The sequence below is a fragment of the Rhea pennata genome, unplaced genomic scaffold (genome assembly GCF_028389875.1).
Source record: "Rhea pennata isolate bPtePen1 unplaced genomic scaffold, bPtePen1.pri scaffold_134, whole genome shotgun sequence".
NCBI classification, from domain to species: Eukaryota; Metazoa; Chordata; class Aves; order Rheiformes; family Rheidae; genus Rhea; species Rhea pennata.
The window spans coordinates 1,403-25,885 of NW_026907615.1; the positions used below are offsets into that span (position 1 = coordinate 1,403).

The 24,483-nt window shown below is 68.0% G+C and overlaps 2 protein-coding genes across 2 annotated transcripts in view; one reads left to right on the forward strand and one right to left on the reverse strand.

Moving 5' to 3' along the window:
* The first annotated feature begins 895 nt into the window (after positions 1-895).
* On the forward strand, positions 896-10,746 carry ZNHIT1 (zinc finger HIT-type containing 1). The gene is made up of 5 exons (XM_062600880.1): positions 896-970; positions 2,753-2,923; positions 4,026-4,105; positions 7,092-7,261; positions 9,663-10,746. Exons 1-5 carry the CDS (start codon positions 949-951, stop codon positions 9,682-9,684), a joined length of 465 nt encoding a protein of 154 aa, XP_062456864.1. The 5' UTR covers positions 896-948; the 3' UTR covers positions 9,685-10,746.
* PFAS (phosphoribosylformylglycinamidine synthase) overlaps positions 10,657-24,483 on the reverse strand; it is a 48,783-nt gene continuing 34,956 nt past the window's right edge. The window contains exons 22-28 of the mRNA XM_062600881.1: positions 23,801-23,946; positions 22,223-22,460; positions 21,003-21,094; positions 19,346-19,460; positions 16,669-16,821; positions 15,375-15,527; positions 10,657-13,551 (exon numbers count right to left, since the gene is read on the reverse strand). Of these exons, the coding sequence (XP_062456865.1) occupies positions 13,211-13,551; positions 15,375-15,527; positions 16,669-16,821; positions 19,346-19,460; positions 21,003-21,094; positions 22,223-22,460; positions 23,801-23,946 (1,238 nt within the window). The 3' untranslated portion in view covers positions 10,657-13,210. The remainder of the gene's footprint in view (positions 13,552-15,374; positions 15,528-16,668; positions 16,822-19,345; positions 19,461-21,002; positions 21,095-22,222; positions 22,461-23,800; positions 23,947-24,483) is intronic.

The following is a 24,483-nucleotide window of genomic DNA, read 5'->3' on the forward strand; positions in this document are numbered from 1 at the left end:
CCCCTCTCTGTGCCCCTTCACCCCCCCTCCATGACCCCTAATGCCCTCTCCGTGCCCCTTGACCTCCCCCCCTGCTCCTTGACCCCTCCCCCCGTGACCCCAGCCCCCCTCTCCGCAACCCCCGACCCTCCCGTGACCTCCGACCCTCGTCCATGACCCCCGACCCCCCCGTGACCTCCGACCCTCGTCCATGACCCCTGGCCCCTCTCCGTGCCCCTTGACCCCCCCTCCATGACCCCTGGCCCCCTCTCTGTGCCCCTTGACCTTCCCCCCCGTGGCCCTTGACCTCCTCCCGTGGCCCTTGACCCCCCTCCATGACCCCTGACCCCCTCTCCATGCTCCTTGACCCCCTCTCCAGTGCCCCTTGACCTCCCCCCGTGCCCCTTGACCCCCCCATGACCGCTGACCCCCTCTCCGTGCCCCTTGACCCTCCCCCCCGTGCCCCTTGACCCCCCCTTGACCCCCGCCCCCTCCCCGCCCTTCGGAGCTCACCAGGGCTGAGCGAGGCGGCGGCGGCGGCGGGCGGCGGCGGCGGGAGGAGGCCGAGGAGGAGCAGGAGGGCGGCGGGCAGCGCCGCGGCCATGGCGGCACCGGGCACCGGCGGCGGCGGCGGCGGCGGCCACCGCCCCGCGTCCAATCAGCGCTCTGCCCCGCCTCCCGCCCGCCGGCGGGCAGCCAATCCGCGCCGGCGGGGCGGGGCTTCGCGCGCGCCGCTGCCACGTTGCCAGGGCCGCGGGGATGGGGGGGGAAGGGGGCGTGGCCGGAGGGAAGGGGCGGGGCGGCGAGGGCCGGAAGGGCGGAAGTGACGCGCGACATGGCGGCAGCGGCGGCAGCAGGTGAGGGGCGGAAGCGGCGGCGGGTGAAGGGCGGAAGCGGCGGCGGGTGAAGGGCGGAAGCGGCGGCGGGTGAGGGCGGAAGTAGCGTCGTCCCTGAGCGCGGCGGGGCAACATGGTGGAGAAGAAGGTGTCAGGTAGCGGGGGGCCCCGGGGCGGGGGCGGCTGTTTTGGGGGGGGGGGGGTCCCCGCTTAACGCCCTGCTTTGGGGGGCCCCTTTGGGTCTGGGGGGTGCCCGGTTTGGGGGAATCTCCTGGGTTTGGGGGTCTCGTTTTGGGAGGCCCTAGTTTGGGGGCTGGTTTGGGGCCTGGTTTGGGGGTGCCCGTTTCGGGGTGCAGCTTGGGAGGGTCCCTGTTTCGGGGTGCCCATTTCGGGGTGCAGTTTAGGGGTGCCCATATCTGGGTGCAGTTTGGGCTCCCCATTTTGGGGTGCCCGTTTTGGGGTGCAGTTTGGGCTCCCCATTTCGGGGTGCCCATTTCTGGGTGCATCTTGTGAGGGTCCCTATTTTGGGGGGCCCATTTTGGGGTGCAGTTTAGAGGTGCCCATTTCTGGGTGCAATTTGGGCTCTCCATTTTGGGGTGCCCATTTTGAGGTGCAGTTTGGGCTCCCCATTTCGGGGTGCCCATGTCACGATGCATCTTGTGAGGGTCCCTATTTTGGGGGGCCCATTTTGGGGTGCAGTTTAGTGGTGCCCATTTCTGGGTGCAATTTGGGCTCTCCATTTCGGGGTGCCCGTTTCGGGGTGCATCTTGGGAGGGTCCCTATTTCAGGGTGCCCATTTCTGGGTGCAATTTGGACTCCCCATTTCGGGGTGCCGGTGTCACAGTGCATCTTGTGAGGGGTCCCTATTTCAGGGTGCCCATTTTGGGGTGCAGTTTAGGGGTGCCCATTTCTGGGTGCAATTTGGACTCCCCATTTTGGGGTGCCCATTTCGGGGTGCAGTTTAAGGGGTGCCCATATCTGGGTGCAGTTTGGGCTCCCCATTTCGGAGTGCCTGTGTCACGGTGCATCTTGGGAGGGTCCCTATTTCGGGGTGCCCATTTTGGGGTGCAGTTTAGGGGTGCCCATATCTGGGTGCAGTTTGGGTTCCCCATTTCAGGGTGCCGGAGTCAGGGTGCATCTTGGGAGGGTCCCTATTTTGGGGTGCCTGTGTCAGGGTGCAGTTTAGGGGTGCCCATATCTGGGTGCAGTTTGGGAGGGTCCCTATTTCCGGGTGCCCATTTCGGGGTGCAGTTTAGGGGGTGCCCATATCTGGGTGCAGTTTGGGTTCCCCATTTCAGGGTGCCGGAGTCAGGGTGCATCTTGGGAGGGTCCCTATTTTGGGGTGCCTGTGTCAGGGTGCAGTTTAGGGGTGCCCATATCTGGGTGCAGTTTGGGCTCCCCATTTCGAGGTGCCCATTTCGGGGTGCAATCTAGGGAGGGTCCCTATTTCAGGGTGCCCATTTCTGGATGCAATTTGGACTCCCCATTTCGAGATGCCCATTTTGGGGTGCAGTTTGGGCTCCCCATTTTGAGGTGCCCATTTTGGGCTGCATCTTGGGAGGGTCCCTATATCAGGGGTGCCCATTTTGGGGTGCAGTTTAGGGGGTGTCCATATCTGGATGCATCTTTTGAGGGTCCCCATTTCAGGGTGCCCATTTTGGGGTGCATCTTGGGAGGGTCCCTATTTTGGGGTGCCCATTTCAGGGTGCAGTTTAGGGGTGCCCATATCTGGGTGCAGTTTGGGCTCCCCATTTCAGGATGCCCATTTTGGGGTGCATCTTGGGAGGGTCCCTATTTCAGGGGTGCCCCTATTTCGGGATGCAGTTTGCCCCTCCCCGTTTCCGGCGGGGGGGCGGCGGTGGGGGGGAGCGGAGTAGGGGGCAGTTCGGGGCGCCCCGTTTCAGGCTCCCCGTTTCGGGGTGCCGCCGCTGCCGCAGGCCGGTGCCCGGAGGCGGCGCAGCGCCGGGTGCTCGACCGGGCGACGCGGCAGCGACGCCTCAACCGGCAGCTCGAAGCCCTGGAGAACGACAACTTCGGCGACGACCCCCAGGCCGGGCTGCCGCGACCCGGCAAGCGGCTGCCCCACTTCGCCGACACCGCCGAGACAGGTCCCGGACGCCTGGGCCCCTGCTGAGGAAGGGGAGGGTTTGGGGGGAGGGTCCCCGGATGCCTGGATCCCCGGTTTGGGGGAGTTTGGGGGTCCCCGGACGCCTGGATCCCCGGTTTGAGGTAGTTTGGGGGTCCATGGACATCTGGATCTCCGGTTTGGGGGAGTTTGGGGGTCCCCGGATGCCTGGATCCCCAGTTTGGGGGTCCCCAGATGCCTGGATCCCTGGTTTGGGGGAGTTTGGGGGTCCCTGGACATCTGGGTCCCTGGTTTGAGGTAGTTTGGGGGTCCCCGGATGTCTGGGTCCCCGGTTTGGGGGAGTTTGGGGGTCCCCGGACACCTGGATCCCCATTTTGGGGGGGTTGGGGGGATCCCTGGACACCTGGATCCCCAGTTAGGGGGAGTTTGGGGGTCCCCGGACGTCTGGGTCCCCGGTTTGGGGGAGTTTGGGGGTCCCCAGATGCCTGGATCCCCGGTTTGGGGGAGTTTGGGGGTCCCTGGACACCTGGATCCCTAGTTAGGGGGAGTTTGGAGGTCCCCAGACGTCTGGGTCCCCGGTTAGGGGGAGTTTGGGGGTCCCCGGACACCTGGGTACCCATTTTGGGGGGGTTGGGGGGGTCCCTGGACACCTGGTTCCCTGGTATGGGGGAGTTTGAGGGTCCCCGGTTTGGGGGAGTTTGGGGGTCCCCAGATGCCTGGATCCACAGTTTGGGGGAGTTTGGGGGTCCCCAGACGTCTGGGTCCCCGGTTAGGGGGAGTTTGGGGGTCCCCGGACGTCTGGGTCTCCAGTTAGGGGGGGTTGGGGGGTCCCTGGACACCTGGATCCCTGGTTTGGGGGAGTTTGGGGGTCCCCGGATGTCTGGATCCCCAGTTTGGGGGTCCCCGGATGCCTGGGTCCCCAGTTAGGGGGAGTTTGGGGCTCCCCGGACACCTGGGTCCCCGGTTTGAGGTAGTTTGGGGGTCCCCGGACGCCTGGGCCCCAGCTGAGGGTGGAGGTTTAGGGGTCCCCGGATGCCTGGGCCCTAGGGGGAGCGCGGAGGTTGGGGGGCAGGCTGGCCCCCCGGACGCCTGGGCCCGATCGGGGTCTCTTGCGGTGTCACCAGGGAAGAAGAAGAAGAAGACGCGGGGCGACCACTTCAAGCTGCGCTTCCGCAAGAACTTCCAGGCGCTGCTGGAGGAGCAGGTGGGGCCGGGGGGGGGCGCCGAGGGGACACTGGGGTCCCCGTGGGGACGTTGGGGGGGACCCTGAGGTCCCCGTGGGGCCGGTGGGAGGACTCTGGGGGCTGTGAACTTCCAGGAGCTGTTGGAGGAGCAGGTGGGGCCAAGGGGACAGTGGGGTCCCCATGGGGACGTTGGGGACATTGGGGGGGACCCTGAGGTCCCCGTGGGGCCGGTGGGAGGACTTTGGGGGTGTGAACTTCCAGGAGCTGTTGGAGGAGCAGGTGGGACCAAGGGGACAGTGGGGTCCCCATGGGGACGTTGGGGACATTGAGGGGGACTCTGAGGTCCCCGTGGGGCCGGTGGGAGGACTTTGGGGGTGTGAACTTCCAGGAGCTGTTGGAGGAGCAGGTGGGACCAAGGGGACAGTGGGGTCCCCATGGGGACGTTGGGGACATTGAGGGGGACCCTGAGGTCCCCGTGGGGCAGGTGGGAGGACTTTGGGTGCTGTGAACTTCCAGGAGCTGTTGGAGGAGCAGGTGGGGCCAAGGGGACAGTGGGGTCCCCATGGGGACGTTGGGGACGTTGGGGGGGACCCTGAGGTCCCCATGGGGCAGGTGGGAGGACTTTGGGGGTGTGAACTTCCAGGAGCTGTTGGAGGAGCAGGTGGGACCAAGGGGACAGTGGGGTCCCCATGGGGACGTTGGGGACATTGAGGGGGACTCTGAGGTCCCCGTGGGGCCGGTGGGAGGACTTTGGGTGCTGTGAACTTCCAGGAGCTGTTGGAGGAGCAGGTGGGGCCAAGGGGACAGTGGGGTCCCCATGGGGACGTTGGGGACATTGAGGGGGACCCTGAGGTCCCCGTGGGGCAGGTGGGAGGACTTTGGGGGTGTGAACTTCCAGGAGCTGTTGGAGGAGCAGGTGGGGCCAAGGGGACAGTGGGGTCCCCATGGGGACGTTGGGGACATTGGGGGGGACCCTAAGGTCCCCATGGGGCAGGTGGGAGGACTTTGGGGGTGTGAACTTCCAGGAGCTGTTGGAGGAGCAGGTGGGGCCAAGGGGACAGTGGGGTCCCCATGGGGACGTTGGGGACATTGAGGGGGACCCTGAGGTCCCCGTGGGGCAGGTGGGAGGACTTTGGGGGTGTGAACTTCCAGGAGCTGTTGGAGGAGCAGGTGGGGCCAAGGGGACAGTGGGGTCCCCATGGGGATGTTGGGGACATTGGGGGGGACCCTAAGGTCCCCGTGGGGCAGGTGGGAGGACTTTGGGGGTGTGAACTTCCAGGAGCTGTTGGAGGAGCAGGTGGGGCCAAGGGGACAGTGGGGTCCCCATGGGGACGTTGGGGACATTGAGGGGGACCCTGAGGTCCCCGTGGGGCCGGTGGGAGGACTTTGGGTGCTGTGAACTTCCAGGAGCTGTTGGAGGAGCAGGTGGGGCCAAGGGGACAGTGGGGTCCCCATGGGGACGTTGGGGACATTGAGGGGGACCCTGAGGTCCCCGTGGGGCCGGTGGGAGGACTTTGGGTGCTGTGAACTTCCAGGAGCTGTTGGAGGAGCAGGTGGGGCCAAGGGGACAGTGGGGTCCCCATGGGGACGTTGGGGACATTGGGGGGGACCCTGAGGTCCCCGTGGGGCAGGTGGGAGGACTTTGGGTGCTGTGAACGTCCAGGAGCTGTTGGAGGAGCAGGTGGGGCCAAGGGGACAGTGGGGTCCCCATGGGGACGTTGGGGACATTGAGGGGGACCCTGAGGTCCCCGTGGGGCCGGTGGGAGGACTTTGGGTGCTGTGAACTTCCAGGAGCTGTTGGAGGAGCAGGTGGGGCCAAGGGGACAGTGGGGTCCCCATGGGGACGTTGGGGACATTGAAGGGGACCCTGAGGTCCCCATGGGGCAGGTGGGAGGACTTTGGGTGCTGTGAACTTCCAGGAGCTGTTGGAGGAGCAGGTGGGACCAAGGGGACAGTGGGGTCCCCATGGGGACGTTGGGGACATTGGGGGGGACCCTGAGGTCCCCATGGGGCCGGTGGGAGGACTTTGGGTGCTGTGAACTTCCAGGAGCTGTTGGAGGAGCAGGTGGGGCCAAGGGGACAGTGGGGTCCCCATGGGGACGTTGCAGTCCAAGTGGACATCGAGGAGGACGTTCTGGGGTGGGTTTTTGTGTCGCCAGTGGCAGTTTTGGGGCGTCACAGTGCGGTTTTGGGGTGTCCTGGGGGGGATTTTGGGTGCTCTGGGCGCAGTTTTGGAGCTCCTGGTGCAGTTTTGGGCACTCGGGTGCAGTTTTGGGGTATCTCGAGGTGGGTTTTGGTGTCTCCCGGTGGAGTTTTTGGAGCTCCTGGTGCAATCTATGGGAATCATGATGCACTTTGGGGTATTGAGCGGTTTTGGGGTGTCCTGGGGGGGATTTGGGGTTCTTTGAGTGCAGTTTTGGAGATGCTGATACAGATTTTGGGCACCTTGCTGCAGTTTTTAGGTGTCCTGAGGTGGGTTTTGGTGTCTCGTGGTGGAGTTTTTGTGGTTCCTGGTGCAGTTTTGGGGTATCGTGGTGCAGTTTTGGGGTGTCCTGGAGGAATTTTGGGTGCTCTGGCTGCAGTTTTGAGGTCACGATTCAGATTTTGGGCACCCTGGTGCAGGTTTTGGTATCTTGAGGAGGACTTTGGTGTCTCGTGGTGGAGTTTTTGGGGCATCGTGGTGCAGTTTTGGGGCATCGTGGTGCAGTTTTGGGGTGTCCTGGAGGAATTTTGGGTGCTCTAGCTGCAGTTTTGAGGTCACGATTCAGATTTTGGGCACCCTGGTGCAGGTTTCGGTATCTTGAGGAGAATTTTGGTGTCTCCTGGTGGAGTTTTTGTGGTTCCTGGTGCAGTTTTGGGGCATCGCGCTGCAAGTTTTGGTTACCCTGAGGGAATTTTGGGTGCTCCGAGTGCGGTTTTGGGTGCTCCGGTGGGCTGAGAGGGGCGAGGGGTAACCCGGGACGACGTCGGGGGGCTCCGGGGCTGAGCGACGCCGACGTCCCCCAGAACCTGAGCGCGGCCGAGGGCCCCAACTACGTGTCGGCCTGCGCCGGCCCCTCGCGCCTGCCCCAGCGTCACTTCTGCGCCGTCTGCGGCTTCCCCTCCGCCTACACCTGCGTCTGCTGCGGCGCCCGCTACTGCTCCAGCCGCTGCCTCGGCACCCACCAGGACACCCGGTACGTGGGGGGGGGACCCCGAGGGACGTGGGAGCACCGTAGCGGGCACCCAGCAGGACACCCGGGGGCGCGGGAACGTCGGGGGGAGGTGGAGACACCGTAGGGACGTGGGGCTGGGCACCCAGCAGGACACCCGGGGGTGCAGGAACGTCGGGGGGACGTGGGGACACCGTAGGGACGTGGGGCTGGGCACCCACCAGGACACCCGGGGGTGCGGGAACGTCGGGGGGAGGTGGGGACACCGTAGGGACGTGGGGCTGGGCACCCACCAGGACACCCGTGGGTGCGGGAACGTCGGGGGGAGGTGGGGACACCGTACGGACGTGGGGCTGGGCACCCACCAGGACACCCGTGGGTGCGGGAACGTCGGGGGGACGTGGGGACACCGTAGGGACGTGGGGCTGGGCACCCACCAGGACACCTGGGGGTGCAGGAACGTCGGGGGGAGGTGGGGACACCGTAGGGACGTGGGGCTGGGCACCCACCAGGACACCCGTGGGTGCAGGAACGTCGGGGGGAGGTGGGGACACCGTACGGACGTGGGGCTGGGCACCCACCAGGACACCTGGGGATGCTGGGGAGATGTGGGGACCTCACAGGGACGTGGGGCTGGGCACCCACCAGGACACCCGGGGGTGCGGGAACGTCGGGGGGAGGTGGGGACACCGTAGGGACGTGGGGCTGGGCACCCACCAGGACACCCGGGGGTGCGGGAACGTCGGGGGGAGGTGGGGACACCGTAGGGACGTGGGGCTGGGCACCCACCAGGACACCCGTGGGTGCAGGAACGTCGGGGGGACGTGGGGACACCGTAGGGACGTGGGGCCGGGCACCCACCAGGACACCCGTGGGTGCGGGGGAGATGTGGGGACCTCACAGGAACGTGGGGCTGGGCACCCACCAGGACACCCGTGGGTGCAGGAACGTCGGGGGGAGGTGGGGACACCGTAGGGACGTGGGGCTGGGCACCCACCAGGACACCCGGGGGTGCTGGGGAGATGTGGGGACCTCACAGGGACGTGGGGCTGGGCACCCACCAGGACACCCGGTACGTGGGGGGGGGACCCCGAGGGACGTGGGAGCACCGTAGCGGGCACCCACCAGGACACCCGGGGGTGCGGGAACGTCGGGGGGAGGTGGGGACACCGTAGGGACGTGGGGCTGGGCACCCACCAGGACACCCGGGGGTGCGGGAACGTCAGGGGGAGGTGGGGACACCGTAGGGACGTGGGGCTGGGCACCCACCAGGACACCTGGGGATGCTGGGGAGATGTGGGGACCTCACAGGGACGTGGGGCTGGGCACCCACCAGGACACCCGTGGGTGCAGGAACGTCGGGGGGAGGTGGGGACACCGTAGGGACGTGGGGCTGGGCACCCACCAGGACACCCGTGGGTGCAGGAACGTCGGGGGGAGGTGGGGACACCGTAGGGACGTGGGGCTGGGCACCCACCAGGACACCCGGGGGTGCAGGAACGTCGGGGGGACGTGGGGACACCGTAGGGACGTGGGGCTGGGCACCCACCAGGACACCCGGGGGTGCGGGAACGTCGGGGGGAGGTGGGGACACCGTAGGGACGTGGGGCTGGGCACCCACCAGGACACCCGTGGGTGCAGGAACGTCGGGGGGACGTGGGGACACCGTAGGGACGTGGGGCTGGGCACCCACCAGGACACCCAGGGGTGCTGGGGAGATGTGGGGACCTCACAGGGACGTGGGGCCGGGCACCCACCAGGACACCCGGGGGTGCGGGAACGTCGGGGGGACGTGGGGACACCGTAGGGACGTGGGGCTGGGCACCCACCAGGACACCTGGGGATGCTGGGGAGATGTGGGGACCTCACAGGGACGTGGGGCCGGGCACCCACCAGGACACCCGGGGGTGCGGGAACGTCGGGGGGACGTGGGGACACCGTAGGGACGTGGGGCTGGGCACCCACCAGGACACCTGGGGATGCTGGGGAGATGTGGGGACCTCACAGGGACGTGGGGCTGGGCACCCACCAGGACACCCGTGGGTGCAGGAACGTCGGGGAGACGTGGGGACACCGTAGGGACGTGGGGCTGGGCACCCACCAGGACACCCGTGGGTGCAGGAACGTCGGGGGGAGGTGGGGACACCGTAGGGACGTGGGGCTGGGCACCCACCAGGACACCCGGGGGTGCGGGAACGTCGGGGGGAGGTGGGGACACCGTAGGGACGTGGGGCTGGGCACCCACCAGGACACCCAGGGGTGCTGGGGAGATGTGGGGACACCGTAGGGACGTGGTGGGACGGGGTCAGCGGCCCAAGGCCACGTGGGGCTGAAGGTGCAGGGTGGGGCGGGACAGACGGACGCGCGGTGGGACGGGGTCACGGGCCGAGGTCACGCCCCCCCCCCCCCCGTCCTGTCCCCACAGGTGCCTGAAGTGGACGGTGTGACGGGGCCACCGCTGCCACCGCCCGTGGGGCCACGTCCTCCCCCCCCCCCGCCCCCGCCCCATGGCTCCCTTGGGTGCCCCCCACCCACCCCCCATGTCCCCACGCGGGTCTCCGCCGCGGACGTCCCCCTGGAATCCCCACCCGTGTTCCCCCCCCCTCCACGTCCTCCCACGGGTGTCCCCACGGGTGGCCTCCCGTGTCACTCCCACGTCCCCACAGGTGTCCATCCCGTGTCCTCCCCACGGGTGTCCCCACGGGTGTCCATCCCGTGTCCCTCCCACGTCCCCACGGGTGTCCCCACGGGTGTCCCTCCCGTGTCCTTCCCGTGTCCCCACGGGTGTCCATCCCGTGTCCTTCCCGTGTCCCCACGGGTGACCTCCCGTGTCCCTCCCATGTCCCCACGGGTGTCCCCACGGGTGTCCTTCCCGTGTCCCCACTCATGTCCCTCCCGTGTCCTTCCCGTGTCCCCACGGGTGTCCCTCCCGTGTCCTTCCCGTGTCCCCACGGGTGACCTCCCGTGTCCCTCCCATGTCCCCACGGATGTCCCCACGGGTGTCCATCTCGTGTTCCCACTCATGTCCCTCCCACGTCCCCACGGGTGTCCCCACGGGTGTCCCCACGGGTGTCCCTCCCGTGTCCCCACAGGTCTCCTCCCGTGTCCCCCCCGTGTCCCCAAGGGTGTCCCCACGGGTGCCCCTCCCGTGTCCCTCCCCACGGGTGTCCCCTCCCGTGTCCCTCCCCACGGGTGTCCCCTCCCGTGTCCCCCCCGTGTCCCCACGGGTGTCCCCACGGGTGCCCCCCCGTGTCCCTCCCCACGGGTGTCCCCTCCCGTGTCCCCCCCGTGTCCCTCCCCACGGGTGTCCCCCCTCCCCGCGTGACACCCACCCGCCCCGCTGCCCGCAGGGGCCCAGGCGTCCGGGCCGCCCCCTCCCCCCCCCCCCCCCCCCAGCCACGACTCCTGCCCCCGGGGTGGCACCTCCGCAGCTGTTTAATATTAAAGGCCCCGCCCCTCGCCGCCGGGGCCTGGCTCCCCATTGGCTGGGGGAGGAGGCGTGGCTCAGCTCCTATTGGTCAGTGTGTGTGTGGGGGCGGGAGGAGGGGTGGAGCCTCCGTGGGGTGCTGAGGTGGGGAGGGGGTGAAGGTGGGGGGGGGGGAGAGGACACGGGACGGGGCACGTGGCCGTGGGTCAGGTCTGTCCGTGGGTCTGTCCGTGGGTCTGTCCGTGGGTCTGTCCGTGGTTCTTCTGTCTGTGGGTCCATGCATGTGTCACAGCTGGCTGTGGGGCAGCCCTGGCTCCGTCCGTGGGTCTGTCCGTGGGTCTGTCCGTGGTTCTTCTGTCTGTGGGTCCATGCATGTGTCACAGCTGGCTGTGGGGCAGCCCTGGCTCCGTCCGTGGGTCTGTCCGTGGGTCTGTCCGTGGTTCTTCTGTCTGTGGGTCCATGCACGTGTCACAGCTGGCTGTGGGGCAGCCCTGGCTCTGTCCGTGGGTCTGTCCGTGGGTCTGTCCATGGTTCTTCTGGCTGTGGGTCCATGCATGTGTCACAGCTGGCTGTGGGGCAGCCCTGGCTCCGTCCGTGGGTCTGTCCGTGGGTCTGTCCGTGGTTCTGTCCGTGGTTCTTCTGTCTGTGGGTCCATGCACGTGTCACAGCTGGCTGTGGGGCGGCCCTGGCTCTGTCCGTGGGTCTGTCCGTGGGTCTGTCCGTGGGTCTGTCCGTGGTTCTGTCCGTGGTTCTTCTGTCTGTGGGTCCATGCACGTGTCACAGCTGGCTGTGGGGCAGCCCTGGCTCCGTCCGTGGGTCTGTCCGTGGGTCTGTCCATGGTTCTTCTGGCTGTGGGTCCATGCACGTGTCACAGCTGGCTGTGGGGCAGCCCTGGCTCCGTCCGTGGGTCTGTCCGTGGGTCTGTCCATGGTTCTTCTGTCTGTGGGTCCATGCATGTGTCACAGCTGGCTGTGGGGTGGCCCTGGCTCTGTCCATGGGTCTGTCCGTGGGTCTGTCCATGGTTCTTCTGTCTGTGGGTCCATGCATGTGTCACAGCTGGCTGTGGGGCAGCCCTGGCTCTGTCCGTGGGTCTGTCCGTGGGTCTGTCCGTGGTTCTTCTGTCTGTGGGTCCATGCACGTGTCACAGCTGGCTGTGGGGCAGCCCTGGCTCCGTCCGTGGGTCTGTCCGTGGGTCTGTCCGTGGTTCTTCTGGCTGTGGGTCCATGCACGTGTCACAGCTGGCTGTGGGGCAGCCCTGGCTCTGTCCGTGGGTCTGTCCGTGGGTCTGTCCGTGGTTCTTCTGTCTGTGGGTCCATGCACGTGTCACAGCTGGCTGTGGGGCGGCCCTGGCTCTGTCCGTGGGTCTGTCCGTGGGTCTGTCCGTGGTTCTTCTGTCTGTGGGTCCATGCACGTGTCACAGCTGGCTGTGGGGCAGCCCTGGCTCCGTCCGTGGGTCTGTCCGTGGGTCTGTCCGTGGTTCTTCTGTCTGTGGGTCCATGCACGTGTCACAGCTGGCTGTGGGGCAGCCCTGGCTCCGTCCGTGGGTCTGTCCGTGGGTCTGTCCGTGGTTCTTCTGTCTGTGGGTCCATGCACGTGTCACAGCTGGCTGTGGGGCAGCCGTGGGTCTCTCCATGTTTCAGGTCCATCCGTGGGCCCACCTGTGGGTCTGTCCATGTGTCTGTCTCTCTGTCAATCCCCACATCCGTGGGTCAGGGCTCTCTGTGGGTCTCTCCATGGGTCAGGTCTGTCTGTGGGTCAGGGCTCCCCATGGGTCTCTCCATGGGTCTCTCCATGGGTCAGGTCTGTCTGTGGGTCAGGGCTCCCCGTGGGTCTCTCCATGGGTCTCTCCATGGGTCAGGGCTCTCCGTGGGTCTCTCCAAGGATCTCTCCGTGGGTCAGGTCTCTCCGTGGGTCAGGGCTCCCCGTGGGTCTCTCCATGGGTCTCTCCATGAGTCAGGTCTGTCTGTGGGTCAGGTCTCTCCGTGGGTCTCTCCATGGGTCTCTCCAAGGATCTCTCCGTGGGTCAGGGCTCTCCGTGGGTCAGGGCTCTCTGTGGGTCTCTCCGTGGGTCTCCCCGTGGGTCTCTCCAAGGATCTCTCCATGGGTCAGGTCTGTCTGTGGGTCAGGGCTCTCCATGGGTCTGGCCATAGTTGAGATCTATTGGCCCATCCATGTGTCCACCCCACTTCTGTGGGTCAGGTCTCTCCATGGGTCTCTCCATGGGTCAGGTCTGTCTGTGGGTCAGGGCTCCCCGTGGGTCTCTCCATGGGTCTCTCCGTGGGTCTCTCCATGGGTCAGGTCTGTCTGTGGGCCAGGTCTCTCCGTGGGTCTCTCCGTGGGTCGGGTCTCTCCGTGGGTCAGGGCTCTCCGTGGGTCAGGGCTCTCCATGGGTCTCTCCATGGGTCTCTCCAAGGATCTCTCCATGCTTCAGGTCCGTCCATGGGTCGAGGCTCTCCGTGGGTCAGGCCGTAGCTGAGGTCCGTCCGTGGGTCCGTCCGTGGGTCCGTCCGTGGGTCCGCCCCCCACCCCACCCCCAGCCCCACGGCTCAACTCTCGCCGTGGGGGAAACGCAGGCACCACTCGCAGGCGTTCTGGAACATGCGCAACCACGGCGCCGGGGGGGCTCCGCCGTCCGCCGTGGGGCTCCGGGGCCACCTCGGGGGCCACCAAGGCCACTGCCAGGGTGTCACGGCCCGTTCCGGGTGGGGCATGAGGGCCAGGTGACGCCCGCAGGGCGAGCAGAGCCCCGCCACGGCGCCCGCCGCCCCGTTGGGGTTCAGCGGGTACTCGGCCGTGGGGCGCCCCTCGTCGTCGACGTAGCGCAGGGCCGCCAGCCCCCCGGCCAGCGCCGCCGCCAGGCCCGACGCCTCCCGGAACTGGAAACGGCCTGCGGGGGGTGGGGTGGGGTGGGGGACACGGGGGGACCTCAGAGGGACTCGGGTGGCACCCGAAAACCCACCCCTGCACCCCAAAACCCGTCTTGGGACCTCAAAGTGAGCTAGGTGGCACCTAAAGGTCACCTCTGCACCCCCAAAACCCTTCTTGGGACCTCAAAGTGAGCTAGGTGGCACCTAAAGGTCACCCTAGTGCCCCAAAATCCATCTTGGGACCTCAAAGTGACCCAGGTGACACCCAAAGGTCACCTCAGCACCCCCAAAACCCTTCTTGGGACCTCAAAGTGAGCTAGGTGGCACCTAAAGGTCACCCTAGTGCCCCAAAATCCGTCTTGGGACCTCAAAGTGACCCAGGTGGCACCCAAAGGTCACCTCAGTACCCCCAAAACCCATCTTGGGACCTCAAAGTGAGCTAGGTGGCACCCAAAGGTCACCTCAGTACCCCCAAAACCCTTCTTGGGACCTCAAAGTGAGCTAGGTGGCACCTAAAGGTCATCCTGGCACCCCAAAACCCTTCTTGGGACCTCAAAGTGAGCTAGGTGGCACCTAAAGTTCACTGCAGCACCCCCAAAACCCATCTTGGGACCTCAAAGTGAGCTAGGTGGCACTTGAAGGTCATCCTGGCACCCCAAAACCCTTCTTGGGACCTCAAAGTGAGCTAGGCGGCACCTAAAGGTCATCCTGGCACCCCAAAACCCTTCTTGGGACCTCAAAGTGAGCTAGGTGGCACCTAAAGGTCACCCTAGCACCCCCAAAACCCTTCTTGGGACCTCAAAGTGAGCTAGGTGGCACCTAAAGGTCACCCCAGCACCCCAAAACCCTTCTTGGGACCTCAAAGTGAGCTAGGTGGCACCTAAAGGTCATCCTGGCACCCCAAAACCCTTCTTGGGACCTCAAAGTGACCCAGGTGGCACCTAAAGGTCACCTCAGCACCCCCAAAACCCATCTTGGGACCTCAAAGTGAGCTAGGTGGCACCTAAAGGTCACCCTAGTGCCCCAAAATCCATCTTGGGACCTCAAAGTGAGCTAGGTGGCACCTAAAGGTCATCCTGGCACCCCAAAACCCTTCTTGGGACCTCAAAGTGACCCAGGTGGCACCTAAAGGTCATCCTGGCACCCCAAAACCCTTCTTGGGACCTCAAAGTGAGCTAGGTGGCACCTAAAGGTCACATCAGCACCCCAAAACCTATCTTGGGATGCCAAAGTGACCTAGGTGGCACCCAAAGGTCACCCCAGCACCCCAAAAGTCATCTTGGGACCTCGAAGTGATCCAGGTGGCACCCAAATCCCACCCCTGCACCCCAAAACCCATCTTGGGATGCCAAAGTGACCCGGGTGGCACCCAAAGGTCACCCGAACACCCCAAAACCTGTCTTGGGACCTCAAAGTGAGCTAGGTGGCACGCTAAGGTCACCCCAGCACCCTAAAACCCATCTTGGGAAACCAAAGTGACCTGGGTGGCACCGAAAGGTCACCCCAACACCCGAAAACTCGTCTTGGGACCTCGAAGTGACCCAGGTGGCACCCAAAGGTCACTGCAGCACCCCCAAAACCCATCTTGGGACCTCAAAGTGAGCCTGGTGGCACCCAAAGGTCACCCCAGCACCCCAAAACCCATATTGGGACCTCAAAGTGAGCCTGGTGGCACCCAAAGGTCACCCCAGCACCCCAAAACCCATATTGGGACCTCAAAGTGAGCCTGGTGGCACCCAAATCCCACCCCAGCACCCCCAAAACACCCCACCTGCTCCCAGCCGGGCACCCAACGCCCGCTCCCAGCGCTCCCAGTGCTCCCAGTGCTCCCAGCGGGCCGCACCTTCGCCGTGGGCCACCCAGACGCCCAGCACGGAGCCGGCCATGTCGCGCAGCATCAGCGCCGGCCCCGGCTCCACCCGCACGGCCACGAACCGCGACTCGAAGCGCCCCGAGACGTTGGGCGCCAGCAGCACCCCGGGGCGCGGGGGGCCGTCTGGGGGGTGGGGGGGGAGGTGGTCAGGGCAGCACCTCGTCATCGGGGACCCACCACCCAGTGGACCCACCCTCAGGAGCCCCTCATGGGACCTCTCCAAGGTCCCTCCCACCCATGGAGCACCCCACCATTGGGGACCCACCACCCATTGGACCCACTCCACCCTTGGGAGCCCCCCATGGGACCCCTCCACCCATGGGACCCCTCCAAGGTCCCTCCCACCCATGGAGCACCCCACCATTGGGGACCCACCACCCATTGGACCCACTCCACCCTTGGGAGCCCCCCATGGGACCCCTCCACCCATGGGACCCCTCCAAGGTCCCTCCCACCCATGGAGCACCCCACCATTGGGGACCCACCACCCATTGGACCCACCCCACCCTCGGAGCCCCCCATGGGACCCCTCCACCCATGGGACCTCTCCAAGATCCCTCCCACCCATGGAGCACCCCACCATTGGGGACCCACCACCCATTGGACCCACCCCACCCTCGGGAGCCCCCCATGGGACCCCTCCACCCATGGGACCCCTCCAAGGTCCCTCCCACCCATGGAGCACCCCACCATTGGGGACCCACCACCCATTGGACCCACCCCACCCTCGGGAGCCCCCCATGGGACCCCTCCACCCATGGGACCCCTCCAAGGTCCCTCCCACCCATGGAGCACCCCACCATTGGGGACCCACCACCCATTGGACCCACCCCACCCTTGGGAGCCCCCCATGGGACCCCTCCACCCATGGGACCCCCCCCAAGAACAACCCCCCACCCCCCACCCATGAGACCCCCCCCCCAAGAACCACCCATTGGACCCCACCTATGGGCCCTCCCCCCCCCAAGAACCACCCCCCACCCATGGGACCCCCCCCAAGAACCACCCCCCCACCCCACACCCATGGGACCCCCCCCCGAAGAACCACCCACCCATGGGACCCCCCCCCAAGGTGACTCCAACCCCCACCCCCATGGGACACCCCATCATGGGGAACCCCCCCCCCCCACCACCACCACCACCACCCAGTGCTTCCCAGTTCCCCCAGCAACCACCGGGAGGGGAGGGGGGGGGGGGAGGCATTTCCCACGGGGCGCAGCCCTCCCAGTGCCTCCCAGTGCCTCCCAGTGCGGCCAGCACCCACCGCGGGGGGGGTCCCCGGCGGGGCCCACCCAGCCCAGCAGCGCCAGCAGCTGGCACCCGTTGCAGACGCCCAGGCTGAAGGTGTCGGGGCGCCGGCGGAAGGTCTCCAGGGCCCCCCGCGCCCGGGCGTTGAAGGTCACCGCCGCCGCCCAGCCTGCCCCAAAACCGCCCGAATTCAGCCCAAAAAAAAAAAAAAAAAAAAAAAAAAACCCGCCCCCTCCCCACACAACGAGCCGTGTCCCCTCCCCCCCAAAAAAAACCAAATCGGGCCCCGAAGCGGCTCCTGATGCGCCCAGAATTGCCCCCAAATGGGAAATGGGGGTGGGGGTGGGGGGGGGGTCAGGGACCCCCCCCCAAAACCCGCCCAGAATCACCCCCAAATGGCCCCAAAATGGGAGGAAGGGGGGGGTAGAGACCCCTCCCCCCTGCCGGAGACCCCCACCCCCAAACCCGCCCAGAATCACCCCAAATGGCCCCAGAATGGGAGGAAGGGGGGGGTAGAGACCCCTCCCCCCTGCCGGAGACCCCCACCCCCAAACCCACCCAGAATCACCCCCAAATGGCCCCAAAATGGGAGGAAGGGGGGGGTAGAGACCCCTCCCCCCTGCCGGAGACCCCCACCCCCAAACCCACCCAGAATCACCCCCAAATGGCCCCAAAATGGGAGGAAGGGGGGGGTAGAGACCCCTCCCCCCTGCCAGAGACCCCCACCCCCAAACCCACCCAGAATCACCCCCAAATGGCCCCAAAATGGGAGGAAGGGGGGGGTAGAGACCCCTCCCCCCTGCCGGAGACCCCCACCCCCAAACCCACCCAGAATCACCCCCAAATGGCCCCAAAATGGGAGGAAGGGGGGGGGTAGAGACCCCTCCCCCCTGCCGGAGACCCCCACCCCCAAACCCGCCCAGAATCACCCCCAAATGGCCCCAAAATGGGAGGAAGGGGGGGTAGAGACCCCTCCCCCCTGCCGGAGACCCCCACCCCCAAACCCACCCAGAATCACCCCCAAATGGCCCCAAAATGGGAGGAAGGGGGGGGGTAGAGACCCCTCCCCCCTGCCGGAGACCCCCACCCCCAAACCCACCCAGAATCACCCCCAAATGGCCCCAAAATGGGAGGAAGGGGGGGTAGAGACCCCTCCCCCCTGCCGGAGACCCCCACCCCCAAACCCGCCCAGAATCACCCCCAAATGGCCCCAAAATGGGAGGAAGGGGGGGGGTAGAGACCCCTCCCCCCTGCCGGAGACCCCCACCCCCAAACCCACCCAGAATCACCCCCAAATGGCCCCAAAATGGGAGGAAGGGGGGGGTAGAGACCCCTCCCCCCTGCCGGAGACCCCCACCCCCAAACCCTCCCAGAATCACCCCCAAATGGCCCCAAAATGGGAGGAAGGGGGGGTAGAGACCCCTCCCCCCTGCCGGAGACCCCCACCCCCAAACCCACCCAGAATCACCCCCAAATGGCCCCAAAATGGGAGGAAGGGGGGGGGTAGAGACCCCTCCCCCCTGCCGGAGACCCCCACCCCCAAACCCGCCCAGAATCACCCCCAAATGGCCCCAAAATGGGAGGAAGGGGGGGGTAGAGACCCCCCCCGGGGACGCCCAAAACCTACCCGAAATCACCCCAAATGGCCCCAAAATGGGAGGAAGGGGGGGGGTAGAGACCCCTCCCCCCTCCCAGAGACCCCCACCCCCAAACCCACCCAGAATCACCCCCAAATGGCCCCAAAATGGGAGGAAGGGGGGGGTAGAGACCCCTCCCCCCTGCCGGAGACCCCCACCCCCAAACCCTCCCAGAATCACCCCCAAATGGCCCCAAAATGGGAGGAAGGGGGGGTAGAGACCCCTCCCCCCTGCCGGAGACCCCCACCCCCAAACCCACCCAGAATCACCCCCAAATGGCCCCAAAATGGGAGGAGGGGGGGGGTAGAGACCCCTCCCCCCTCCCAGAGACCCCCACCCCCAAACCCGCCCAGAATCACCCCCAAATGGCCCCAAAATGGGAGGAAGGGGGGGTAGAGACCCCTCCCCCCTGCCGGAGACCCCCACCCCCAAACCCGCCCAGAATCACCCCCAAATGGCCCCAAAATGGGAGGAAGGGGGGGTAGAGACCCCTCCCCCCTGCCGGAGACCCCCACCCCCAAACCCGCCCAGAATCACCCCCAAATGGCCCCAAAATGGGAGGAAGGGGGGGGGGTAGAGACCCCTCCCCCCTGCCGGAGACCCCCACCCCCAAACCCGCCCAGAATCACCCCCAAATGGCCCCAAAATGGGAGGAAGGGGGGGGTAGAGACCCCCCCCGGGGACGCCCAAAACCTACCCGAAATCACCCCAAATGGCCCCAAAATGGGAAGAAAGGGGTCAGAGACCCCCCTGGAGACCCCCAAACTCACCCAGAATCACCCCAAATGGCCCCAAAATGGGAAGAAGGGGCTCAGGCCCCCCCCCCAGGGACCCTCAAGTCCCCACCCCGGTTGGGCGGGGGGCAGGGAAACCCCCCCGGGGACCCTCAAGCCCCCCCCCAGTTGGGCAGGGGGTCAGGGACCCCCCCGGGGACCCTCAAGCCCCCCACCCCCCAGTTGGGTGGGGGTCAGGGCGCCCCCCCCCCCGGGGACCCTCAAGCCCCCCCCCCCCCCAGTTGGGTGGGGGTCAGGGTGCCCCCCCTTCCCCCCGGCGCACCCTTGGCCGAGCCCAGGACGTCGGCGTAGCTGAAGCCCCCGACGAAGACGAGACCCCGGAAGGCGTCGAGGGCGACGGTCCCCGAGCAGAGATCCTCGGTGGTGACGTCCCACACCTGGGCGCCCGGACGCCTGGGTCCCTCCTCGTGGCCCGGACGCCTGGGCCCCTCCTCGCGGCCCGGACGCCTGGGCCCCTCCCAGCTTGGACGCCTGGGTCCCTCCTGGCCCCGGACGCCTGGGCCCCTCCTCGCGGCCCGGACGCCTGGGCCCCTCCCAGCTTGGACGCCTGGGTCCCTCACGGCCCCGGACGCCTGGGCCCCTCCTCACGGCCCGGACGCCTGGGCCCCTCCTCTAGTCCCGGATACCTGGGCCCCTCGCGGCCCGGACACCTGGGCCCCTCCCAGCTTGGACACCCGGGTCCCTCACGAACCGGACACCTGGGCCCCTCGTGGCCCGGACTCCTGGGCCCCTCCTCGCGGCCCGGACGCTTGGGCCCCTCCCAGCTTGGACGCCTGGGTCCCTCCTGTCCCCGGACGCCTGGGCCCCTCCTCGCGGCCCGGACGCCTGGGCCCCTCCCAGCTTGGACGCCTGGGTCCCTCCTGGCCCCGGATGCCTGGGTCCCTCCTCGCGGCCCGGACGCCTGGGCCCCTCCCAGCTTGGACGCCTGGGTCCCTCCTGGCCCCGGACGCCTGGGTCCCTCCTCGCGGCCCGGACGCCTGGGCCCCTCCCAGCTTGGACGCCTGGGTCCCTCCTGGCCCCGGATGCCTGGGTCCCTCCTCGCGGCCCGGACGCCTGGGCCCCTCCCAGCTTGGACGCCTGGGTCCCTCCTGGCCCCGGACGCCTGGGTCCCTCCTCGCGGCCCGGACGCCTGGGCCCCTCCCAGCTTGGACGCCTGGGTCCCTCCTGTCCCCGGACGCCTGGGCCCCTCCTCGCGGCCCGGACGCCTGGGCCCCTCCCAGCTTGGACACCCGGGTCCCTCACGAACCGGACACCTGGGCCCCTCGTGGCCCGGACTCCTGGGCCCCTCCTCGCGGCCCGGATGCCTGGGCCCCTCCCAGCTTGGACGCCTGGGTCCCTCCTGTCCCCGGACGCCTGGGCCCCTCCTCGCGGCCCGGACGCCTGGGCCCCTCCCAGCTTGGACGCCTGGGTCCCTCCTGGCCCCGGATGCCTGGGCCCCTCCCAGCTTGGACACCCGGGTCCCTCACGAACCGGACACCTGGGCCCCTCGTGGCCCGGACTCCTGGGCCCCTCCCAGCTTGGACACCTGGGTACCTCCTGGCCCCGGACGCCTGGGCCCCTCCTCGCGGCCCCGGACGCCTGGGTCCCTGGGGGGGGAGGGGATGCCCGGACGCCTGGGCCCCTCCTCGCGGCCTGGACGCCTGGGCCCCTCCCAGCTTGGACGCCTGGGTCCCTCCTGGCCCCGGACGCCTGGGCCCCTCCTCGCGGCCCAGACGCCTGGGTCCCTGGGGGGGGAGGGGATGCCCGGACGCCTGGGCCCCTCCTGCCCCCGGATGCCTGGGCCCCTCTTGATCAGGACACCTGGGCCCCTCCTGTCCCAGACACCGGAGTCCCTCCCGCGCCCGGATGCCTGGGTCCCTGGCGGGAGGGGGAGGATGGTGGTGGTGGGGGGGGGGTGCCCGGACGCCTGGGCCCCTCACCTGGAAGCCGGCCATGACGAAGGCGGCCGCCATCTCCCGGTCGCCGTTGCTGCCCTCCTCCCGCACCACGGCCACGCGGGGCCCCGGCAGCTCTGCGGGGGGGGGGCGTCACTCCGGGACCCCCACCCTGGGCTCCGCCATGACCCCTCCCCCCCCACCATGGGTCACCCAACTCTGCCATAACCCCCCCCCACCACCACCCAAGGGTCCGCCCCCCCCCCCCCAGACCAGCTCATGACACCCCCGTCCCCGGATGGGTCCCCCCACCCCCCCCCAAGTCCCCCCCCCAACTCCCTCCCCATACTCCCATGTCCCCCCCCCCAAGACCATCCCAGGACCCCCAAGACTCCCCAGGGACCCCCACAACCCCCATATCCCCCCCGGGACCCCCCATATCCCCCCAGGGACCCCCATAACCCCCATGTCTCCCCCAAGACCCCCCCATAACCCCCATATCAACCCAGGGACCCCCCATATCCCCCCAGGGACCCCCCAAAACCCCCATGTCTCCCCCAAGACCCCCCCATAACCCCCATATCCCCCCAGGGACCCCCCCCATATCCACCCCAGGGACCCCCATAACCCCCTAGGACCCCCCATAACGCCCATGTCTCCCCCAAGAGCCCCCCCAGGATCCCCATATCCCCCCCAGGGACCCCCAGGAACTTCCAAGACCCCCCCCATAACCCCCATATCCCCCCCAGGGACCCCCATAACCTCAATATCTCCCCCAAGACCCCCCCATAACCCCCCCTCAGGGACCCCCATAACCCCCATGTCTCCCCCAAGACCCCCCCCCATAACCCCCCCAGGGACCCCCATAACCCCCATGTCTCCCCCAAGACCCCCCCATAACCTCTATATCCCCCCCAGGGACCCCCAGGAACTTCCAAGACCCCCCCCATAACCCCCATATCCCCCCCAGGGACCCCCATAACCCCCATGTCTCCCCCAAGACCCCCCCCCATAACCCCCCCAGGGACCCCCATAACCCCCATGTCTCCCCAAGACCCCACCCCATAACCCCCCCAGGGACCCCCATAACCCCCATGTCTCCCCCAAGACCCCCCCCCATAACCCCCCCAGGGACCCCCATAACCCCCATGTCTCCCCCAAGACCCCCCCCCATAACCCCCCCAGGGACCCCCATAACCCCCATGTCTCCCCCAAGACCCCACCCCATATCCCTCCCATATCCCCCCCCCCCGGGACCCCCCCACCCCCCCCCCACCCCCCGGGACCCGCACCCAGGCGGCGGAGCAGGGGGGGCGGCAGCGCGGGGTCGAAGGTCAGGCGGAAGCTGGGGCCGCGGCGCCGGGCCAGGCCGGCCTCCTCCTGGGCCACGCAGCCCGGCGCCGCCTGCAGCCGCTCCAGCGCGAAGCTCGTGGCCTCCCAGAGCGCCCGCAGCTCGGCCAGCGGCTCCCGGAGCACCTCGGTGCCCCCCACGGCCACCCGCACCTGCGGCCGGCGCCGGGCGTCACGCACACGCCAAGCACACGCTAAGAGCGGGTGCCCAATATGGCGCGGGTGGGCGCCGGGGACCTGCCCAGGGGCTCCCGGAGCTGCTCGGTGCCCCCCACGGCCACCCACACCACCCATGGACACACTGGGTCACGCACACGCTAAGCACACGCTAAGCACATATGGCCAATATGGCGCGGGTGGGCACCGGGGACCTGCCCAGGGGCTCCCGGAGCTGCTCGGTGCCCCCCACGGCCACCCACACCACCCATGGACACACTGGGTCACGCACACGCTAAGCACACGCTAAGCACATATGGCCAATATGGCGCGGGTGGGCACCGGGGACCTGCCCAGGGGCTCCCGGAGCTGCTCGGTGCCCCCCACAGCCACCCACACCACCCATGGACACACTGGGTCACGCACACGCTAAGCACACGCTAAGCACATATGGCCAATATGGCACGGGTGGGCACCGGGGACCTGCCCAGGGGCTCCCGGAGCTGCTCGGTGCCCCCCACAGCCACCCACACCACCCATGGACACACTGTGTCACGCACATGCTAAGCACACGCTAAGCACATGTGACCAATATGGCACGGGTGGGCACCGGGGACCTGCCCAGGGGCTCCCGGAGCTCCTCAGTGCCCCCCACGGCCACCCACACCACCCACGGCCACACTGGGTCACGCACACGCCAAGCACACGCTAAGCACATATGGCCAATATGGCACGGGTGGGCGCCAGGGACCTGCCCAGGGGCTCCCGGAGCTCCTCAGTGCCCCCCACGGCCACCCACACCACCCATGGACACACTGGGTCACGCACACGCTAAGCACATGCTAAGCACATATGGCCAATATGGCACGGGTGGGCACCGGGGACCTGCCCAGGGGCTCCCGGAGCTGCTCGGTGCCCCCCACGGCCACCCATGGACACACTGGGTCATGCACACGCTAAGCACACGCTAAGCACATGTGACCAATACAGCCTGGGTGGGCACCGGGGACCTGCCCAGGGGCTCCCGGAGCTCCTTGGTGCCCCCCACGGCCACCCATGGACACACTGGGTCATGCACACGCTAAGCACACGCTAAGCACATGTGACCAATACAGCCTGGGTGGGCACCGGGGACCTGCCCAGGGGCTCCCGGAGCTCCTCGGTGCCCCCCAGGGCCACCCACACCACCCACGGCCACCCTGGGTCACGCACACGCCAAGCACACGCTAAGCACATGTGGCCAATACGGCACTGGGGACCTGCCCAGGGGCTCCCGGAGCTGCTCGGTGCCCCCCACGCGCCCCCCACGCGCCCCCCACGTGCCCGCGGCGGCTCACCGTGGCCTGGGGACCTTGGGGACCGCTGTGGCCCAGGGACACGCACTGGACGCCGCTGGCCCGGTAGCGCCGGGTCACGGCCACCGCGTGGCCCGCGGCCACCTCGAGCAGCAGCCCCGGCTCCTCGGCGAAGAGCACCGCCAGCGCTGCGGGGACGCCGTGGGGACGGCGTGGGGACGGCGTGGGGACGCCGTGGGGACACGGCGTGGGGACGTGGGGACACGGCATGGGGACGCGGCGCGGGGACGTGGTGGGGATGTGGGGGGCGCCATGGGGACACCATGGGGACGCGGCGGGGAGGTGGGGGGCGCCATGGGGATGCCGTGGGGACGCGGGGACCCCGTGGGGACACCATGGGGACACGGGGACGACGTGGGGACACGGCGCGGGGATGACGTGGGGACGTGGGGACGCGGCGTGGGGACACCATGGGGACACGGGGACGACGTGGGGACACGGCGCGGGGATGACGTGGGGACGTGGGGACGCGGCGTTGGGACACCATGGGGACACGGGGACCCCGTGGGGACACGGCGCGGGGATGACGTGGGGACGTGGGGACACGGCGTGGGGACACCATGGGGACACGGGGACCCCGTGGGGACACGGCGTGGGGACACCATGGGGACGTGGGGACGCGGCGTGGGGACGCGGCGTGGGGACACGGTGTGGGGACGCAGCGG

What these genes read in the sequence shown, in the direction of transcription:
- ZNHIT1 (XM_062600880.1), top strand. Translation starts at nt 949, where the DNA reads ATGGTGGAGAAGAAGGTGTCAG. An exon ending in GGTGGAGAAGAAGGTGTCAG is followed by an intron (nt 971 to 2,752) that starts GTAGCGGGGGGC and finishes CCGCTGCCGCAG; the next exon opens with GCCGGTGCCCGGAGGCGGCG. An exon ending in GGCACCCACCAGGACACCCG is followed by an intron (nt 7,262 to 9,662) that starts GTACGTGGGGGG and finishes CTGTCCCCACAG; the next exon opens with GTGCCTGAAGTGGACGGTGT.